Source organism: Ambystoma mexicanum, chromosome 6q, assembly GCF_040938575.1.
Source record: "Ambystoma mexicanum isolate Mex_15411 chromosome 6q, UKY_AmexF1_1, whole genome shotgun sequence".
In the NCBI taxonomy this organism is placed as follows: Eukaryota; Metazoa; Chordata; class Amphibia; order Caudata; family Ambystomatidae; genus Ambystoma; species Ambystoma mexicanum.
This window is the reverse complement of record NC_090937.1, coordinates 297,195,405-297,218,522: the sequence shown is the minus strand read 5'-3', so window position 1 is coordinate 297,218,522 and position 23,118 is coordinate 297,195,405. Positions and strand designations below refer to the sequence as shown.

Sequence of the window (23,118 nt, the reverse complement as noted above, 5' to 3'; positions counted from 1 at the left end):
GAATGTGCTCTGCAGCCATTGCCGGACTTCCTACAAAGTGTGTGAAAATGTTGCTAATGTACATGTAGCATTAACTGCCTTTAGTGCCGTGCTACTCGCCGAGAACACCCTTTTTCCCCAGGGCGTCAAACCTCTTGTCATCCCTATGTGGAGGAATTGTGCGATAGGCAGCAGCCTCCGAGGTCAACGTGGCCGCCTAAACAACCAGACTTTCAGGAGTTGGATGTCTCGGCAGGAATTATGGATCTATCGCAGAAGGCCTGTACTTCCTAGCCAAATACTAATTTACTGCTGGAGTAGTATCAGGCTTTTTCCAGTTCTCCAGGACCCTGTTCCATATGGAAAGGCAGCATTGGATCCTTGGGAGGACCTCCATCAAGGATGTTCATAAGATCAACCTTCACATATTCAACCACCGGCCTGCTCCATCCTAAACGCTCAGTCACCTTGGCAATAACTGACCTATATGAGGCATCAGCATGCCCAGCTACATCTGGCGTGGCAAATTCCACTTATGGAGATATATCCAGGCCACTGGCATCCTTCAAGTTGTACACTAGGTCTATCAGCCTCGACTCCTCAGAGATCACCTCTTCAGGAGTCTTTGGAGTGCCATATTCCAATCCAAACAGAGGACTTCTCTCCTCTTCTACCTCCGCCTCTTTAGAAATGGAGCTCATCGACTTGAAAAAGTCCTTCTTTGCTAAGGGCTTAAAAACCTTTGAAGTATCAGTCGATGTCGACGGCTTCGATATCGATGGTTACGACATCGAAGAACCCATTGTCTATTCCTTCGAAGAAGCAGAAGGGGAAAATTATGACTGCGACTTGACTTGAAGAGCCGAAACACTAAACACCTTTCGAGGAAGATTCGAGGACTTACTGCCCAGACTAACAGCGCAAGCAGAAGATTTTGATGGCGCTCTGTGGCCTTACGAAGCGTGATGGGGTTGAAGCGTTTCTTGGTTCACTGGAAGGGGTGGATGATGCGGCCTTGGTGAACACCTAACATTTTGAGGCGGAATTCCTCCAATTCGGCTTAAAAGATGACTTACTTAGGAAACATCCCAGTTTCCCATCAGGTGATCAGTCAGAAGACTATGATCAGGACCAATGGCGTCACTTAACTTCGTATGCGAGGACGATGAGTGTGGGAACTCAACCAAGAGCGCTTCGAATGCTTGCTGCACTTTCTAGCTTGATGAACAGAAACCTCTCTTGAGCTCTTGTCGTCCGACGACCTTATCCATGTATGGATAGTGGAAGGGGATTTGGACAAGGGCCTACCTAGGGCAAGTTTCCCCTTCCTCTCCTTCAAGGACTTAATGGTCACCGACTAGCAAGAGCCTCAGTAGTCAACCTTATGGCCTACTCCTAAACACCAGAGGCATATTTGGGGCAGATCGAGATGGACATCTTTAGCCAACAGCCCAAACCCCTCTTGAACCGGGGTAGACATCTCAAAAATATCAGTAACGCAGTAGATAAATCGCAGGGGCAAACAAACCGTTTCTAAGCGTGCTGTGTGCAAAAACAAGCAATAGACACCTTGTGTACTACTTATACCAGCATCGACATCGCAGCTGAGAGCGGGATGGAAGCTGATTAAGAACTACGCGCTGACGACAGACAGCACCCTCTGCTGTCAAAACCATATGCACCAAAATCAAAATTCAAAGCATAAAATCCATTCTAGCATTTTCCTGTCAGTCTTACAAATCAGACTGAGGGGCAGGAAGATGACAAGAAGTGCATATTGTGTTGCATGATAAACTCTTTAGATGTTACAAAGTGATAGATAACTTTCAAATATTTGTATGTGTGAGCTTTTTTGGGATACTATGATTACTTCTTATTCAAGTTTGGCTCGCTGTATACCCTACTTCCCTACTCCCCCTCCTCCCTTTACTTCCTTAGTCTCCCTCCTGAATGTTTACGATTCATATTTATATTACAGATGTGATTTATACTCTTTTTTTTTAAGATCGGTACAATTGTATTTATTTAGCTTTTAATCTATATGTGTTCATATATTACATCTGTATTCCTTAGTCTTGTAGAATACTCTAATTGAAAATCTTATCAAAATAATTAAAAAAAGAAGAAAAAAAGGCACTAGACACGAAGCAGGCTATGAGGTATTATTTAAGGATATCAGTCTCCCCAACTTTACCAGACATCTATGATCCATAAATTAGTAACCTGACAGAATCTTGATATAACAAAAGGTATTCATGTGTTTTACATATATATTTACAAAATTTGTATTGAAAAGTCCATAATCCATCTTTAATAAACCAATATTGAAATGTACGATGCCTTTGTCTATCTTTCTGACAATATTAAAATAAGGTATGGTACAAGTAAATAAGTGTAAACATAATAACTTGTTTTAGAAATGGGCTATACGGATTACCTCTGCGGGTTGGGGTCATTCTTCTTATCCCTGTCATGACGTATCATTCGGCATTTCCCAATGACTGCATCTGGACGTGATATGCCCATCCCTCTAGAGACTATCCTGCAAAATAAATGTTAATCGAAGGATTATAAATATTAATCTAAGGATTACAAACAGAGGTCCAAGCAGAACGTAACACTATTTCATGCAATATTAATTCAATTGTATAAAAAATGTATTTCCACCTGCCATTTTCTTTCAAGTGCTCTTGAAATTTCCTGCTAACCTCTCAAAGGTAAGTTTCTGGACCAGCCCTGTTCCAGCATGTGAAGAGGGAACTATACCACCTTTCCTGCCGAAGGAAACACGGACGATGATTCCAATGAAATCACTTAGGTTTTGTTTGTTGCTTAAGACACTAAGAGTAGCAAAAAACTGAAGTAGGGAGAATGGCATTCTCAAAAAGATACATCACTTCGCTTCCCTCCCCGCCCCCACCACATCCATGTGGGCATTGATGGCCCACATAACAGCAGGAAACAGCCATCTTTGGCCCTTCAATTAGTTAATTTACATATATCAAGTGCAAGGAATTTGAAGGCAGATCCTTGATTGTGGTGCACACATTGTTTTCTGACCCCCAAGTCACACTGAAGTGATTTGTGCCAAACTAATGGAATTAATAAGTGTCTTTAATTGCTTTTCAGTACATGCTTAACTTTGGTAATCTTTGGGAGTTTATACCGTTTGGCCTCCTACAGTATTCTGGGTAAACGGAGAACCACAATGCACAATGAAGGCTGCAGCAGAGGAAGGGCACAGTGTTGGTGCCGCTGGAGGCTAATCTGGCAAGATTTCCTCACTTTCTGTTGCAGTATCCACGCCCCCTGCCTTTAAAACTCTTTGCTCCAACCAGGAGCGGTGAATCCTGCGGCAGAGCTAGGGTTCAGTGTTGGCACCAAGGGTGGTTAGCCTACCCGTTTCCATAAAGAAAACATTTTTGCTGCAGAGAACCCTGGTGTTGACACACTCACCTAACCTGCAAACTGTGGAAACCAAAGTCGTGAGCAAGTAAAGAACCCAAACTAGCCAAGCGCGGATTGTGGGCCAGAAGATAGACAAGAACCAGAACATTGTGCTGCCAACAGCCTTGTATGGGGTAAGAACTGGTGCCTTTGCTTCCACTGACATTGATAGTACAACACCACAAAGACGCTCGTTATACAGGAAATGATCTGAGATCAAACACTTGGGTAGCCAAGTTTCTTTCCCCAACAAAATTAACATTAGAGAGTAAGGGAGCAAGTTCCTTCCGGAGTAGTGTCCCTCTCCAGACCCAGGGAGCAACGGGAGGGAGCCAGACTCTGGGTGCCCCTCAACCCAGTCAGGCGTTCTTTGCTCATGGGAGCTGCAGTTCTTGTGGTTTAGCGGGTGGAAACCAAGATTTTAGCATTTTAAATGGGCTGCAAGCTCATGGCTGCGATGTGTCTATGAGCACTGTTGGTGGTATAGTGCCTCAGCGCATTAGCCGTGGACGTTTAAGCCCCAGCTCGAATAAAATGTTTTCCATGTTTCTCTGGATGTTTCAACCTTTTTAATAATGTAACAATGTGGTTTTGATAACTTATTCATTCATGTGGTTTTACTATTTATATGGCGATTCGGAAACATTTAAGCATATTTACTGTTTCTACTGTATTTACTCATCTTAGAATATTTGAACACTTCAGCATATCTGTGGTTATCAATATACTTTAGTATACTTGCACTTTAGCATATTTGCACACATATCAAGCGGAAATGGCTAAAAGGAAAGCAGAGGGCTCTGATCCCCCATCGGGCAGCTAAAAATAAAATATCGAGGATGCTCTGACCAATCAAAGACGTTAACCTCCTGATCTCTGAGATTAAAAAGGGAAGGGGGGGGGGGGGGAGAACAGGAAAAGATCGCAGAGCAGGAAGCAAAAAGTCAAAGAAACCCACAAAATAATGAACTCGAATTGTGCGGTTGCAACAGAGGATCTAGATTTAATAGATTGTTGTGACCCATACCCAGCGACACAAAGAAAATCCCCAGTTAGGGTGAAAAGGCGCATTACGAAGGAGGACAGGTTAGCCCCTTTGAAGTCTTACAAATGCCGGGCCAATAAGGAGGGAAAACTACCAATTCTCAGTCACTAATAACGGCACGACCTCAGGAGCACTAGATGCCAATATATTGGTAGAATTCTACTGCCAAGACATTGGCTCAACCAAGGCCATCCAGTGACTAGATGGAAGTGCCTCTGCCCAACCAGGCAGTGACCAAAAAAAGGATATTGGCGGGATCCTGGGAGAGTGTCAAGGGGAAAATCGAGCAGAGGGTCCGGTGATTTTCAAGTAGCGCCATCAATTGTGTTGTCCGATCGTTACCGGCCCCTTCTTGATTCAGTTCCCTTGCCGAAGCACCCCCGTCCTCCTAACAATAGAGAGTGGTTTGGAGGATCGCAAGCAGGAGGCAGTCTGCAAAAGAAAGCCACAAGAGGAAAGGGACACCGGTTTCGCACTGTAAAGCACTAAAACCTGGTCCTATTAGGATGCAATCTGCGGGTCCCCAGACCGAGAGCAGGAGTAATGTTATGGGGGGGTCACTGCAACTATGGGGTCCTGTAATGCGAACTTATTGGCCCAAAAAATCATAACAGAGTTGGAAGAGATCATTGTCTCCAAAATAGAGAAACGACTGAAAGAGATAACTGGGTAAATTAAGGAAATTAAAAACAAAGTGGCAGACTTGGGCTCCACGAAAGGAGTGAAGATCAGCTGCAGATGCGATACAGGCAGAGTTAAAGAGATCCATTGAGGGCAAAAAAACGCCCTGCAGGCCCCATTAGAAAGCAAACCACCAAACAAGGGCATGGTAGACATCAACCCATGGAGTGGGCGGTTTTATAACACCCCAGGGGGGCCCATGAAAACAGACTTTGTCCACAACAATATGCAAGAAAAAGTGGCTACCCCATTGACAGGCCCGAATATTATAACTTTGTGCAAGTCAGACTATCCCCACAAGGAATGACTTGAAGAGATCAATGAGTGGATTAAATGTCTTTCCATCGAAAATGGAAACATTTTCTATGGTAATTGTTTCGTTGTAAAGACTACATACCCAATGAGAGATCCTTGCCCCTCTGTAGGTTTGGCTAACATTCCACGTCTGGCTCAAGGAATTTATGTGGACCAAGAGAGCCTCAAAAATAAATGTATTAATTGGATACGGCACATTAAAGGTTGCCTTTCAATAATAGGCGATATCATATCCTGCTATAGGGGTGACATTCCCAACTCCCAATGCGACTATATACAGGTGTTTCTTCGGTCTTGGGCACAAGTAGAGGGTCTTAAGCATTGACCGTAGGGCCTACCCATTGGGTCAAACCAGGGTTGCTCTAAAATCTCCAGAGTTTTTGCAATTCATAGGGGGGAGATATAACGCCTGGAGTAGGGCGAATAACTCATCTTTTGAAGCAACCAAAACAAGGGAGAAAGAGCCCACTGTGCAGCAGTATAGGCAATCTGGTGATACAGAAGACTTAGACTGCCTTGGAGACGGGGTCAGTTTCCCGCAGGAGGCAGTGGGTGCTTCACATTGTCCTGGAATATAGCTGGCCTGAACAGACTAGTGGATGATGATAACTGGTGCGTTTTTGTACGGAATTTCAGTGCAATAGTGCTGCAGGAGACGTGGGTCTCAGAATCAGTTTTTCTCCAAGGGTACCAATCATTTCATGTGCCTGCCACAAAGGGACCAACGGGAAGACCCAGTGACGGTTTGATAATCTGGGTGGATGCCAGCTTGGGGTGGTGGATGATAGCCCAGAAAACTGGCTCTGTATATCTACAATGTCTATCTTGACAAAGGAAGACAAACAAATATAACTATTTAATATGTACAATAGGCCCTCTGCCCAATTGGGCATAGCAACGCTGTCCTGTCTTAAGGACATCCTAAATCGTGCCTCCAGGGGGAAAAGATCGAACAACCTAACATTGGTAGCAGGTGATTTTAACCTCCAGATTGAACCACTGGGAACACTGGAAGGCATTTGGGAAGACCAGGACTGGGCCTGAGAAATCCTGGATTTGATGGCTTCCTCCCCAGTGAGAATGCATCATCATGGGGATTGTACGATCAGACCGAAAAAAAGGTCCAACCGTACAAAAAGTCCAAAAAAAGCTACCATAAAAAGGTTTGAACACCAACAGTTCGAACCTTTGGTGTTAGCATACATTGAAGGGAAGTTTAAAAAAATAAATAAAATAAAAATAAAAAAAAACAAAAAAGACTGCGGGGGTGTCCCCCGCAACACCCCGCTCACCATACTATACAGTATAGTGAGCGGGGTTTGGAGGGGACACCCCTGCTGCACAACAGACATTTAAAAAAAAAAACGGGCCTGCGGGGGTGTACCGCGCAACACCCCGCTCACTATCCTTTAAAGTAAAGTATAGTGAGGGGGGCTTGCGGGGGAAACCCCTGCAGCCCCTGTAAAAAAAAAATGAAAAGGACCCTGCGGCGCCGGTTCCCGATCACGGAAGTGAAAGGGACCTGCCGCCGCAGGGAGACAGCCTGAAGAAAATGTAAGTAGGGTATGTTTATGTTGGGGGGGTGTTGGTGCAGGTGTGGGTAATGTAGTGATTTGCAATGTTTGCTGGCATGGGAAATGTACGCACCACCAAAGGTGCCACCACCTTTGGTGGTGCGTACATTTCCCATGCAAGCTTTTCCGTCACAGGGGCTGATTCATAGAATTATTTGCGCCAAAAAACAGGGATTTGTGCGCCATTCTGCCTGCAAATCCCTGTTTAACAAATGGGGATTTGTGGGCAGAATGGTGCACAAATCCGTTTTTCGGCGCAAATAATTCCATGAATCAGCCCCATAGACTTTTCCGTGACGGAAGGATCACGCAGATCCCTATCATGTGCTAGAAACTGTACTTTTTTCAACCTAAACCTAAGAGCATGCAATGACGACTTTCCCAAACATCAGCCCGCTAAAATAACTTTCCACTGCCATAATGGGTCGTCGCTCATATCATGCCTGGGCCAGGGTGGATGACAGATCCTGATTAGATCAGAGTGAGCACTATTAACAGTACGCATGAGCACAGGCTTAGGAACATAGATCATCAAGGTTAAACACATGGCCAAATGTTGACAACAGGAGGACACGCACGCAAATCGGTCAAATGGGCTAATGTGCTTGAACAAGATGTTAAACCGGCACTTTATATATCAATAATTTGCAACATAGATGTTATTTGTGATCCCGAGGCCAATGATATGTCTGTGCTAGAAGTTTACAGAAGGCTAAAAGAAAATCTGCTTCCATTTATCTCAGCACCCAAGGGAATGATTAAAAAGAAAACCCTTTGTTAAAACAGTTGGTATGACGAAGAGTGCTCGGAGGCCAAAAAGAGAATTATGGCTTGTGTAGGTGCCAAGGGGGGTGTAGACAAATGTAAGCTGCATTGGGTACGATTACAATATAAAAAAAAATAGTACTCACTAAAAAGAACGAACATGTGCAAGCCAAGCGGAGATCCATGTTTGAAGCCCTTCAAAGCAAAAACAATGTGCTATTCTGGCAATTGGTAATGGTCAAGGAATTGAGGGGCGATCAAAAAATCAACTTTTTATGGGCGCAGATGAGTCGTGAGAACACTTTGTAAGTCTTTACGGGGGCAAAGGGGACTTCCCTACAAATAGTATTGGGGGTGACCCATTGATTGTAGACCATTCATGTATCAGTCTAGGCGATGTAGACCAAGCCATCAACTCCCAGAAGGGTAGAGCAGCAGGGCCCAATCTCATCCCGGGCGATCTGTTCAGGGATGAGGTGACCATCTGGGCACCTGTTCTGTGCAGGGCGTTTAATGCAATCTTAAGGCAAGATGCAATACCATATTCATTGCCTTAAACAACAATAACTCCTGTGTAAAAAAAAGTATCTCCAGATATCCCTTTTGGATAGTGCAGGTAAGTTAACTGTTTAGAAAAATCATTCAAAAGTATCTACAAAACTGGGCAGATACTAACAATGGCATAAGAAATCTTAAGTCTGGTTTTTAGAAGGAACAGAGGCACACTGGATCATTGTTTTATGCTCCATCTATTGGTACAAAAATGCACAGTCCTAAAACGAATTAAATTGTACGTTGTATACCTTGACCTAAGGGCAGTGTTTGAATCAGTATCCAGGGAAATCCTGTGGAACCTACTAATCTCAGATAAAGCCACAGCTCATTTCATCTGGATAATTAGACTGCTTTTGAAGTCACAAAGGTGGTGAGGCAGGGGTGTGCCCTGGCACCCCTTTTTTTTAAATCTGCACATACAAGAGAAAATTCATTTATTACTTGAAGGGTGACAGGACTGCCTGAAGATGGCCATGAACAAGTATCCCACGTTATTCTATGCGGACAATGTGGTTTGACTGTCCACGACCCCGCAAGGACTGGACAATTCCTTGTTGACTTTTGTGTCCAAGTGCAAGGAGTTGCACTTGCACACATCGAAAACTCAAAGGTAATGGTGTTCAAACCACGATTTGAAAGATCTAGGCACTTGGTGTTAAAGTTGAATGGAGTACAGCTTGACCAAGTCAAAAACTTTGATTATCTCGGGATACGATTACAAGAGACTGAAGGCTGTGTTGCAGAGGTGAGACGTTTGTGGTCTACTTTGGAAAAATTTGGCGGGTCGATACATGCCAGCCATGCAAGACATGGTCGCAGGGCGATTTCCCCGGCCATAGACTTGTACGGAAGGCAGGCTGTTCCTGCTGCCCTATACAGTATACAGGGCTGAATTGTGGGGGTATGCTAACCTTACAAAACTGAAAATAAGTGAGCATACGTTTCTGAAAAACTGGTCCTGCTACCCAAGAGTGCTCCCTCCGCCCTGGTACTTTTAGAACTGGAGGTAACCCTTGTGGGTGCTTTGGCGAGTCAGCCCTGTGCTATTTTGGCTAAGACTGTGGAATCAGGAAGGGCTGGAAAAATAGAGACGCCTTATGCCACGGGATGTCTATGGATGGAGGTAAAACAATTGATTGGCTCTGTCATGTCAAAAATACCTTTCATGGTATAGGGGGAGGCGATCTATGGGATAACCCCAAAGCTAGTCGAGTGGAATGAGCAGGCCTCCAGATAAGGTGCGCACTAGGCCTTTTTACGCATGAAATTCTTGTAAATACGACAGCTTTATTATTTTCTTGTGTACATTTACACACAAGTTTAGAGCAGAGGTCAGTGCAAAGGTCAGGTTACTTGACAGAAACCAGAAGTCTCCTTTTGATTTGTATCTACAAGCCACCTCTGAAACAGAATGTATTTCTCTGAAGCCTTTCAAAAAAAGAAACTGCACACTGTGATGAAAGGAATTTCTTTCCATTCAGCTTCAGAAGCACTGTGCATATTTTCCTAGAATTTTAGGATTTCATAATGGAAAACTAAGTTGCAATTGAGAATTAAATTTTTGTAACAAATTATGCTCATTTCTAGTTAAAGCAAACCATTATTGCACAATTGTATTTTGTTCCGGTGCTGTGAGCATAATCATGCGGAGGCACATCATTTTTACGCTTATAATTTAATTTGCCCACCAATTATAAAAACAGTGTGTAAAATGATGACTATGCACAGTCTATTTTGCATCCATTCAACCTTGCGGTCAATGGGGTACATTACTATAAATGGTCAGTGGCAGCAGAGCCTTTGCTCAAGGGTGAGTGATTGTCATTACACCAATCACAGGTGTTCTAGCCTCTCAAATCTTCAAAACTACAATTAAAACATCCAAAACCTGACTCTCCAGGAAATGCACGCACTGTTCAAAAACAAACAAATGAAAGTTACATTGGTAATTGAAATAGAAACTCAGCAAAACCTGTCCCTGTGATAATCCAGATGGGTCTTTAACTTAATGTAGTGCTTCATAAATGGTTTGTCAAACATCTAGGTACTGTGATTTATTATACCTCAGTCAATACTCAGTTAACCGACCTCTAAAGGATGTTAGCCTATAAGATAGCTCAGCCAGTTGAGCACTCGTAGCAACCTGTGCGTGATCTGTAGGTTGTAGGTTCGAATCCCGTCAAGTCCAACTCAGCCTTTCACCCTTTCGAGGTCGATAAAGGAGTACCGACTTTGGTTTGGTAATAATTGTGATAAATATGTTCTATGTCCAGGGCTTTAACAAAAGCACTACATAAATTACCATTTGACCATTAGTTTAGATATATAATTCAGCTTGGAGTCCTTGCCTCTCTTATGATAACATTGGCATACCATTTGGTAGCAATAGCTCCAGGAAAGGAGGACTTTCATTAAATATCAAAAGAAAATTCTGCTATTGAACCTCAGAATGCACAATACAAATCATGTTTGCTTTACTATATAATTGGCTAGGTTTTTGTGATTTCAACATTTATATATACAGGTGAGATCAAATGGCCAGACCTTTAGAGAAATAATGAAAGTTGTATTCTGTCACAATGCAGAAAGCATAGTAATGATTTCCATAGAGTTTTTGCACACGTCGGCTGGATGTCACATATATTTTACTCGCTTGCAAAGGAGAAAAGTCATTTTTACTCTCTTAAAATCACATTTACTTTCAAAGTTTAAAAATCGGGAGTAAAATACTCCCATCTCAAAATCTTATCTGGAGCACTGGGAATGAGGAAAATAATAAAGAATGGTTTGATTCAAAGAGCAAGGGACCAGCTGGTGGATGGTGCCATGAAGTTAAAACAAGGATCTGTAGATCTTGAACTTCGAATACTGGACAGAAAGCCCTATCTGGATCTAATCACACCAGCATTTGAAAAGTCCTTATATGTGCAAGTGATATTAGGGATTCTCACTGTTGCCGCCTTTGCAATCTTGGAAAGTTTTGGAATCAGGTCAATGTGTTATGTGCAGGGTGGCAAGAGAGTCAATGTTGCATTTTATGCTGATGTGTGTAAAAACGAAGTACCTTTGATGCAAGTACCTGAAGCCAAATTTAAATGAGGCAGGGATAAGGGACACTAGAGCAGCCATGAGGTTTTTGTGGCAGAGACTACTACCTCATGTCGATTTTTGATTTTGCAACAGCCCGATACACCCACAGTTCCTGGCTGTTAAGGAAGAAGTTATTGAATTCTATTGCTAATTGAATACAAGATCCTTGCAATAATGGCTAGAGGCTGCGAGCAAGGCTCTCCTCTGTGTTTTATTCCTCAAGAGCATACAGTTTACATATGCATTTTTAAAATGTAATTTTATCAAAGTAGTGACTTGAAGATGTTATATCTAATAAAAGTATGTTGACTGACTGACAATGCATTTTCATATGTATTAGGCAAGATTATATGGAATAATAGGTTTTCATCAAAGGGCATTAGATGTCCAATTAGCCTTTTATTAGCTGTCAGCATAATAAAAAGCATGATCACAGAGCTAAAATAGATCTTTTATATTCTGGGCTCTATAAATACCCATAGAAAACAGGGATTATTCGGAACAGCATAGGGAGCCAGTGAGGAGGGACAAAAGTGTTCAGAGCTGAAGGTGAAGGAGGAGATGTAGGTGGAGAGAGAGCTCAATGGGTAGGAGGAAGTGGAGAAGAAGTAGAAGTTGCAGGAGGAGATCGAGGTTATGAGAGATTTGAAGACCCAGGAGGCAGAAAAGGGAAAAAGAACAAAAAGGAGGAGGATAACATCAATTGAGAAGGACGGAGACAGCAGAGATTGAAAGAAAACATCAAGGAGGAAATTAGGAAAGATAATAGTATTAAGTGGAGAGGATGGAGTGGGCCTGAGGCGTACACAACCACAGGAAGGAAGAATCTGGGCGATGGTGTGGGGGGAGGGTGTTGGGAGGTGAAGAAGTAGAGACTGGGAAGGTCCTCAGAGGTGAAGGGCCAGCCTCAGACATTCTTTAAGATAACCTACAAATTGTTGACCAAAGTGAGTGGGAAGAAACAAGCTTGTGGCAGACAGATGAGGAAGCCAGACGAAAGTCCACAGGTCAATGATCAGGCCTAGAATATAGGTCTCCAAGAATGAGTGAGCATCTGTTCAATGCGGACAGGGAGCTTTGATTGGGCGACAGGATCAGCACCAAACGAGGCACCAAGGGATCACCTGGCCTACCTCACCTTTTAGAGATGTTGTGGAAGGTATTGTAACAAAGCTTTGTCTTGCAATGTGACCGCTTGCCTCACCTCAAGCATTCAACCGTACTCTGGCCACAAGGGTGAAACGGAACGACACCTTAGATCAAGTTGGATCAAAAGACTGAGTAACACTGGGAAAAGTCCAGGAGACTATTTCTAAAGAATATTTGATAAAGGCTGGGTGCCGGGAGACCACTTAAATTAGAGACTTAATTTTGGTTCATGTGCTGATAACCCCTCAATTTGATGTGGGAAAAATGCGTGTGCTTGAACCCATAAACCTGTTGAGTGTATCCATGAGCTGTGTCCTCTGGACTTCTCTTGGCTTTGTGACACAGCCGGAGGCAAGCGTGTTGGCAACTGCACGTGCCAGATTAGTCTGCAGTAAATGATGCCAAACAAGTTACAGTAATCCATCTTTAATTCTGTAATTGCTCAGGATATTGCCACCAAATGTTTTGTCAGCAAGAAAAGAGTGAATGTGTTTAAAGAGCCTGATGTAATAGCTTGTGTCGCTTACAACGTAATTGACATGCACAGGTTTAATCGGAAGTCAAAAAAGGCCAGAGGGGTTTTAACCTTGGGTAAATTGCATGAGATAGATCAACAGAAAATACAGGGGATGAGGGAAGAGTGAGGAATATCTAAATTATTCATAGCTGTGCGGATAATAAACTCAAACTGTGCCCTGTAATTAAGCTGGTTGATATCCAGCCAGGGCTCATATGCCAAGTTTGAAGAAAGTTTAGCATTGTCCTTGAGGCCATTGCCGTGAATTTGGAAGAGCTATGAATCATCAGAATAGGAGTAGTAACACAGTTCAAACTGTTGCAGTACTCCTTTTGTCAGGGGAATTTCCATTATTTACAATAGGTTATGGTTACTACCTACAAAAATTAAAGTTTACAAATGCCAATGTTAAGGTTTACAACAAAATCTAAACAAGGTCCATCATTTTACACACTAAACACAACGCATCACAACTTTACAACACAACATCTATAATACTGATGGACGATATCTAATACTGAGAACAACTGCTTTGAGGCAGAAGTAGAGTATTAGTTAACATTTAATTTGTAGTGTTTGTAGTAACTTTAACATTAGCATTTCCAATGTTTGTAGATTTTACTTTTGATTAGGTAGGTCTGTTCCAACTAATTTCTGTGTGGCCATTTTGTGTGCCTCCTGTTTCCTCATGTCTGTTATAGGGTATGTGAGCATGAGTGTTATCTGTATTCATGGAAAGGTCCAAAAGAAATTTAGTTGGTGGTTGTATGTGTTAGCATGAATTTGTACATGCATTATCTGAATGCATTGACACAACAGGTCACTTTAGTAAAGTGCAAGACCCCTCAAAAAATGGGGCGACTCCACCCGTGGTGTAGTACTATATCACTACAATTGGGTGGGGTGTACCCTATTAAACACCACCAAATCTACTTATAAACTGAGCCAGTCCCTCAAGAAGATCTCTACTGCCCCTATGTCCAGCTGTTCCTAGGTCTTGCTGATGTTGGGCCAGTGTCTAATAGGGATAGCCAGAGAGCAATGTCCCCATCAATTAACTGAACTAAAACGTCATATGTAAAAGTTAGCTTGTTGTCCTCCCACAACAGCAAAACAGAACTGCAACTGTTAAAAGGATACATTCAGGAGAAGGTACCTATTAAACCTTTATTTCTGTCTCTTTATTGAGTGTGTATTTATTTATATGGCACACCAAACCCAGAGGTATCCAGGCACTTATGTTTAAGAGATTGGTTACAGTGCTTATGGTTACATAAAGAAATTGCAGGAAGTGATTACATTATAGAGAGCAGTACAGAGGTAATTACATCACAAGCAAAAGTGCAAAAAGAGTTCAAGTGGACACATTCATGTTGCAGGGCGGCTGTGACACAAAGATGCAGTAAAGTCAGATGGGCACATTCATGGAGTCTACCCCCCAGCCCCCACTTAAAGCAATACACCACTTGGCTGTGCCACCTCATACACCACTTGGCTGTGCTACCTCAATCGTAGCACCCCTTTTGGTTTGTTATTTCTCAACAAAGTATCCCCAGTGTTTTAAAAGGATATCGGTGGTGTGATCAAAAAGAATGGAGCCACCTTCTTCAGGACCTAAATCGGAGATAGACTACACGTCTCTATATTTTCCACTCATTGCTTTCACTGAACTTGCTATTATGTCAGATGGAATGACTTCTATTCTTCATGATTTGCTGGGCCTAGGGCAATTGACTGCCCTATGTCTCAGAGATCTGTGTATCTCACAGGGTCTGTGCTTGGTTCACCAGTAACCCCGGTAGACAAAGACGCCATCCTCCTCGCTCTGTCCAGCATTGCGCTTGAGGGACAGCCTCAGTTTATCTGAATAAATCCCAGAATACCCAGATATTGGTGGTAAATGTGTGTTTTATGCAGAGGGGAAGAAGTGTATGAAAATCTTTTTTCTGAGTGCAGATTTCAGATTTGATGTTGCGTGGGTTCCGGGTAACTAATGTAAAAGGTATTTGTAAGCCTCTACTGTGCAAATATCCGAGCATTTGTAATCCGCATTCCTAAGAGTGTTCTTAAGTGCTACCAGGGATAATTACATTAATGTTTCTATAACTTCACCACTACTGCATATATCTGAACATCTGTAATTTGCCTAGGAGAGAGTGTTTGTATTTCTGATGCTTGCATCTGCTTAGATTCACATGCTATGCATAGGCCGACATCTAGTGGTAGTTGCAGCACATTACACGATTTGTTTTTGAAACTCGAAAAGGGACGTTGACTGGGCATGCTAGTTAAACTATCCCTAGTGTGACGTCTCCTCTACCCATGGCCATTCAGGAGTTGAGGTCCCTCAGATTGTTTTGTTTTTGACATGCGGTTGCATCAAGTGTAGCGCGAGTACAGACGTAATCAAGGTGAAAATAGCGACAGAGCAAGAAACATCTATGCACTTTTGACTGCAGGAGGGGAGGAAGGGTGGGCGCATGTGAATCCAAGCAGAGACAAGCATCAGAAATAAGATTACGGCGATTAATGTATGCCTTCTGAGGCTTGTGCATCTGCTTAGATTGCATGCTATTCATAGATTAGCGAGCAGTATCTAGAGAAGGAGGTGGGTTGTGAGAAGGCACAGCAGCAAATAGCAGCAAATGGATGTTTTAGTACTGCTGGTCCCACTTGTGAATCTGCTTTAGAATGTGCGTCAATGCAGTATTGCTGCATAAAGGTATTAATGGAACTCCAAGTAGCTACTTTGCAAATTGCGTCTAGGGGGGATGTTTGCAATAAATAGTAGAGTAGCTCCTGTACCTCTGGTAGAGTGAGCTCTAGGAGTGAAAGGTAGGGCTGTTTTTTGGATAGTGAATAGCATAGCTGTATGCCTTTGACTATCCATCTGGAGATGACATTTTTACCAGGTGCTATGGAAACAAAGAACTGATCTGTTTTCCTTAGAGGTTTTGTTTGCGTACTACAAGACCGCCCTCCTTACATCTAATGTATGGATGATTCTTTCAGCTTATTTAGAAGGACTTTGGAAAAGGGAAGTAGTTCATGGAACTTGAAGCTGAATTCTGGTGAAAACCTAGGATGTGTTCGAAGGGTCCTTGTGAATTACAAAGAAAGGGTCTTGTAGAGGTAATGCATGTAGCTCATCTTATCGAGATAAGAAAGGTGGTTTTGTATGTTAAGTGTTTTGGGCTGGCCTCGTGCATAGGTTTAAAGGGTAGACCCGTGAGCTTTGAGAGCACACAATTAAGGTACCAACCAGGTGCAGAGTTCGAAATGGTAGGGTATAATCTTTTCACTGTCACGCTCACCTGGTCTCCACGGGGGTGTAGCATGTAGCCGTACGAATGATGTCTGCACTGGCGTAGCTCTGGTGGTATGAGGATGTTCTCTCCCCTATTGTCACCCCAGGAGGCGTTTGTCTGCAATGTTGAAACAAGATATTAGCTATTGAGTGGGGCTGGATTGGTCCCACTCCTTCAACCTCCTGATGCCCAACTCCTCTTCTGGCTCACCTTTGAGTTTTGTGAGGTTGGCTCTCTGTTCTGCTTGACTTTCAACAGCGGCGCAGTAAGCTCAGTCTTTCCCCGGACACAGTTACTTCACTGGTCCAGAGTGGCTGTTGCTGTGTCTGGAATAAGCAGGTAAATCTCTATGCCAATGGATGCTTGGTATAGATGCTCAATGTCTATTTCCCAATGTTTAAACATGTTTTGTCTTTCTTGCAGGTGCGGTTTCGTGCAGAGGTTTGGATGAAGAATTGACTCTCCTAGGATGCTGAACAGGTTACCTCCAAGTGAGTATTAGCGCGGGTGAGTGGCGCTGAATAATTGTTCGTTTTTCGTGTGGGACTAACGTGCTGTTTCTGTTCCTTCTGTGCAGGCGTGGCGCGGCCCCAGGATGATGAATGGAAGAACCGCTCCAACGTATTCCGGAGGAATGCAGATCCCTGGGTGAGTACTGGATGCCTGCGCGGATGCCCTCTTCCCAACAAGGACAGCGATCCGAAGATCAGCTGAAGGCAAGAACAATGGATGAGAATTGCAGGTAAGGCCTTTGTCGCTGTAATAACACCTGTTCTTCTCTTTCTTCTTTCAGGCACCGATGGATGGAAATCTCAGGACGGGCGTGGCTGTAGAAGCTCGAGGACAGAGCAGACATGGTGAGCGTTACGCTGCAGGAGTGCAGAATAACGTGAAGCATGTTCTGTCTGTAGGGTGTGGCTTAAATAGCCTTGCAAGTAGTTCCAGGCAAGTAGTCCCTTTACCACACCCTGCCTTTCAGGTAAAGTAGTCCCTCGGCCACACCCTGGATATGCAGAAAAACTCAGCCTCACTAGGCTAAGTAGTCCACATGGTTCAAACCATGTTATGAGCCTGGCGCCAATGGCGCCAGGACTGAGTCCAGGAGGTTCTGGGACACTCCTTTGGGGCTTGATCAGCCCTATTGGGTGTCAATGAATGGGGTGGGCACATTGGTTCCAGGGGTTTTGGAGCACTCACCATGACAGCATAACCCCCCCCCCTTCAACCCCCACCCCTTAACGATGCGTTCTCCCATTGGTCCCGGTTTGTTCGGGTGATTATGATGAAACGTTTTCACCACTCGTGGTGCATGAATATGATCACTAGGTTCCCACGATCTTTCATGTGGTCCATATCCTTTCCAGTCTATTAGATAAAATAGTTTTGATTTGATGATTTTTGAGTCCAAGATGTCCTTAACTTCAAATTCAGGTTCTCCGTCGACCAGATCGGTCTTGGTGGTTTCAGTACTCAGGTTCCAGGTTGCACTGGCTTCAAAAGTGAGACATGAAACACGGGATGAATCCTCATGTGTGAAGGTAAATCTAGTTTCATAGCTACCGGATTAATGATGGCCTTAATGGTGTATGGACCTACATATCTGGGATTGAAGGTACGGGTTCCTTTCATTGGTATGTGCTTTGCCGCCAGCCAAACTTCATCTCCAACTTGATACTTTGGAGCTTCACTTCTATGCATGTCTGCCGACTTCTTATATCTTTCTTTAGCTTGTCTCAGATGATCAGTTGCTTGTTTGAAGGCTTGGGTAATAGTGTGCAAACTTCTTACTGCTGATATTTACAGGAGTTGAGGCGGGTCAAGATTAGAGGTTCGTGGATGTAGCCCGTAGATGGTATAGAAAGGGCTCTGTCCAATGCTGGAGTGCAGGGAATTGTTGTAGGTGTATTCAGCTATCCATAAGATGTCCTTTCAGTTGCTTTCCGTTTGGTGTAACATACATCGGAGGTATTGTTCTAAAGTCTGGTTGGTCCTCTCAGTCTGACCGTCAGTCTGGGGATGGTGGTTGGTGGAGAGTCTTACGTCGATTTGCGCTAGTTCGCAACATTTTTTCCAAAAATGTGAGATAAATTGGCTGCCACGATCTGAAATCAGGATGGACGGAAATCCATGAATTCGGACTATTTGTTCTAAGAATTCTTTAGCCAGGACTGAAGCTGATGGTAAGCCCTTTAGTGGGATGAAATGAGCCATTTTAGAAAACAAGTCTACCACCACCAAAATTGTGTTGAACCCATTACAAGGAGGAAGGTCTGTTATGAAGTCAAGAGAGTATGCCAACGCAGAGGTGGAATATCCAGTGGTTGCAGTTGACCTGGCGATTTCTTCTTTAGGGCCTTGTTTTGTGCACAGACTCCACAGGATAATACAAATTGCTTGATGTCCCAACACCAAGTTGGCCACCAAAAGTGTCACTTGATCTTAGCTTCGGTCTTCGCTATCCCCGGATGACCTTCCACCAGTGATTCGTGGTAGTTAGAGATGACCCTTTCCTGAAGTTTTTTTACTGGGTAGGTAGAGACGTCCCTGAAAATATGGCAAGTGGTTTGAGACTGAATGGTGAACACTTTTAGTAGGCCAATCTCTTAGAGTGTCAGCATCCATGAGATGTGTGATTTCTTTGTGGATGTCATCCAAGGTTAGAGACGTTGTTATTCCTAAGATGTTTTCTCCGGGAATGATGGGCACTGGGTCTGGGTTGGTGGATTCCTCTTCTACCCCAATACGAGATTGAGCATCTGCCTTGCCATTTCGACAACCAGGTCGGTAAGTAATTACAAAGTCAAATTCAGCAAAAAATAATACCCATCGGAGTTGGCGGGATAATTGAGCCTTTGCCACCTTCAAGTACTGTAGATTGCAGTGATCACTGTAATTGTATGCCTTGCTCCTAGAAGGTAATGCCGCCAATCCCTGAAGGCCGCCTTAATGGCGAGAGGTTCCTTGTCCGTAATGGCATAATTCAATTCTGGTGCTGTGAATTTCCGTGACCAGAAGGCCACTGGGTGGAGTTGACCCGTTTCAGGATCTTTTTGCGAGAGGACCGCTCCCACTGCCAAACTGGAAGCGTCGGTCTCAATCACGTACGGTAGGTCTGGACCTGGGTGTTTCAGGATCAGGGCTAAGATGAATTTTTGTTTTAAGTCCTGAAAGGCTTTCTCAGCCTCCTCTGACCATTGAAAACATTTGTTCTTTCGCAGTAGAGAGGTGATGGGATGTACTAGCTGCGAGAAGCCTGAATGAAGCGACGATAGAAGTTCGCAAATCCGAGCATACGCTGAACTCCTTTAATTGAGGTTGGGGAAGGCCAGTTGAGAATGGCGTCAACCTTCCGTGAATCCATGCGTACACCATGTGGGGTTGGGACAAACCCAAAAAACTCGACCTCCATAACATGGAAGAAGCATTTTTCCAGTTTTACAAATAGTATGTGTTGTCGAAGTTTTTCCAGAACAGCACGGACATGTTTCACATGTTCCTGTTCCGACGGTGAATATACCAGAATGTCGTCAATGTATACTACGACACACACATCAATCAATTCTCGCAGGACGTCATTCATGAAATACTGGAACGCCGCTGGGGCGTTACAAATGCCAAAGGGAATCACTTGGTATTCGAATAGCCCGTATTTGGTGCGGAAGGCAGTCTTCCATTCGTCCCTTTTCTTGATTCGTACCAGATGATATGCCCCTCGAAGATCAAGCTTGGTATAAATTTGGGCATCTTTAACTTGGTCCAATAGTTCAGGAATTAGTGGCAAGGGTTAACGGTTTTTAACTCTGACTTGGTTCACTGCGCGGTAATCGATGCAAGTCCTAAGGTCTCCTTCCTTTTTAGGCATGAAGAATAAGGGCGAGGCTGCCGGGGACTTGGACGGGCGGATAAAGCCGTTAGCCAGGTACTGGTCCAGATACTTTTTAGATGCAGATTTTCAGGTTACGTGAGTGCATAGATTCGCCCACATGGAATCTGTGCGCCAGGTATAAGGTCGATCTGACAGTTGTACAATCTATGGGGAGGAAGAGTATTAGCTTGATCCTTCTGGAAACTATCCTGATAGTCTTGGTATACCGGAGGTAGCGGATTAGTCAGACTCAGGATTGTTGTCACTTCCTTAACCAAAGGTTCCTTTGCTTGATAACCGGTATGAGCACATTCGACTGAGAAGGTCAGCCTCTTAGCATGCCAGTCGATGCAAGGATTGTGTGATTCTAGCCATGGCATTCCCAGAATTATTTGAAATTGTGGAGCCTTGATTAGATCGAACACAACGTCTTCCTGATGTCCGTCTTGGCACAAAAGTGTCATCTGCGTTAAGTGCGTTACTGGACCCGAAGCGATCTCAGTTCCATCGTCAGTGGTGACTAAATCTGTTGTTGCCTTTTCGCACAGAGGAAGATTCATCCTTGTAGCCAATTCTTGATCCATATAATTTCCAAGTCTCGCAAGATGGGATTGTCCCGATTGACTAGAGGTACCGACCAGTCCGCAGCACTGCCACTGAGATACGACAATACAAAGGCTACCTTAGATTGGTCGTTTGGAAAGGCCCCTGGCCTACATAGGAAATGTAGTCTGCACTGGTTTATAAAGACCCCATACATTTTTGGGTCTCCTGCAAAGCGTTCTGGAGGTGCCAAAAGTACGGCTCCTGGAAGGACTACTTGAACTGGAGTGCTGGGTGTAGTCGTAACCGTTGACCCCAATCCTGGTAACAGTGTTTTACCCGCCTGGGATTGAAGCAATTGTCTAGCGAGCTCATTGGTACGATCTTTGGCCACGATCAGTTCTCTCCTTAAAGCAATGGTCTCCTGCTGGGCCGAATGTACCTCGGCCCTGAGTTCCCCCAAAAGCTGGGCTAGTTGGTCCATCTCAGTGGTTTCCATGACGCCCAGGTAGACATTTTGTAGGCTTCGCATTCTGTCATGCTCACCTGGTCTCCACGGGGGCATAGCACGTAGCTGTACGAATGATGTCTGCACTGGCGTAGCTCCGGTGGTATGATGATGTCCTCTCCCCTGTTATCACTCCAGGAGGAGTTTGTCTGCAATGTTGAAACAAGATGTTAGCTATTGAGTGGGGCTGGATTGGTCCCACCTCCTTCAACCTCCTGATGCCCAACTCCTCTTCTGGCTCACCTTTGAGTTTTGTGAGGTTGGCTCTCCGTCCTGCTTGACTTTCAGCAGGGGCGCAGTAAGCTTAGTCTTTCCCCGGACACAGTTACTTCACTGGTCCAGAGTGGCTGTTGCTGTGTCTGGAATATCTGGATTAAGCAGGTAAATCTCTATGCCAATGGATGCTTGGTATAGATGCTCAATGTCTTTATTTCCCAAGGTTTAAATGTGTTTTGTCTTTCTTGCAGGCGCGGTTTCGTGCAGAGGTTTGGATGAAGAATTGACTCTCCTAGGATGCTGAGCAGGTTACCTCCAGGTGAGTATTAGCGGGGGTGAGTGGCGATGAATGGCTGAATAATTGTTTGTTTTTTCGTGCGCGACTAACCTGCTGTTTCTGTTCCTTCTGTGCAGGCACGGCGCGGCCCCAGGATGATGAATGGAAGAACTGCTCTGACGTATTCCGGAGGAATGCAGAACCTCGGGTGAGTATTGAATGCCTGCGCGGATGCCCTCTTCCCAACAAGGACGGCGATCCGAAGATCAGCTGAAGGCGAGACCGATGGATGAGAATTGCAGGTAAGGCCTTGGTCTCTGTAATAACACCTGTTCTTCTCTCTTTCTTCTTTCAGGCACCGATGGATGGAAATCTCAGAACGGGCGTGGCTGTAGAAGCTCGAGGACAGAGCAGACACGGTGAGCGTTACGCTGCAGGAGTGCAGAATAACGCGAAGCCTGTTCTGCCTGCAGGTTGTGGCTTAAGTAGCCTTGCAAGTAGTTCCAGGCAAGTAGTCCCTTTACCACACCCTGCCTTACAGGTAAAGTAGTCCCTCGGTCATGCTCTGGATATGCAGAAAGGCTCAGCCTCACTAGGCTGAGTAAGTAGTCCATATGGTTCAAACCATCTTATGAGCCTGGCGCCAACGGCAACAGGACTGAGTCCAGGAGTTTCTGGGACACTCCTTTGGGGCTTGATAAACCCTATTGGGTGTCAATGAATGGGGTGGGCCCATCAGTTCCAGGGGTTTACGAGCATGCACCATGACATTCACTCCCTCCATGAAAGCCTTATTAACAGGAATTTCCACAAAGACACCTTGTTCTGTTAAGTGGTGTATGCGGACAAGGCCGCTAGGCGTACTTTGATGGAGTTAAATACTAGGCCAGAGTCATAGAGCATGTAGTGTAGAATGTTGGATGGTTAACATTCAATTGGATTTAAGGATTGAGATCTGCACCATATCACAAACCTCTTCCACTTGTTGAAGTAACAGTGTCTGGTGTTGGGTTTCCGTGCCTCCTTTAGGATATCCGTACACGTTTGAGGAAGGTTTCAGTGACCAAACTATGACTTCATGAGTCAGGCTGCCAAGTTCACACACAAAGGATGTGGATGGAGTGTTGTCCCCTTGTGTTGGGATAGCATGTTGGAGGGGTACGGAAGCTTCATTGGTTTGCACAGCGCCAGTTAGAGCAGATGTGGAAACCAAGGTTACCTTGCCCACATTGGAGCGATCAGGATTAGAGTGACTTGTTCCTGGTGCATCTTGTGCACTATCCT

The 23,118-nt window shown here is 44.3% G+C and overlaps 1 protein-coding gene across 1 annotated transcript in view; it reads right to left on the bottom strand.

Moving 5' to 3' along the window:
• Nucleotides 1–23,118, bottom strand: part of B4GALT1 (beta-1,4-galactosyltransferase 1) — a 399,807-nt gene that overhangs the window by 27,144 nt on the left and 349,545 nt on the right. The window contains exon 5 of the mRNA XM_069630783.1: nt 2,417–2,521. Within this exon, the coding sequence (XP_069486884.1) occupies nt 2,417–2,521 (105 nt within the window). The remainder of the gene's footprint in view (nt 1–2,416; nt 2,522–23,118) is intronic.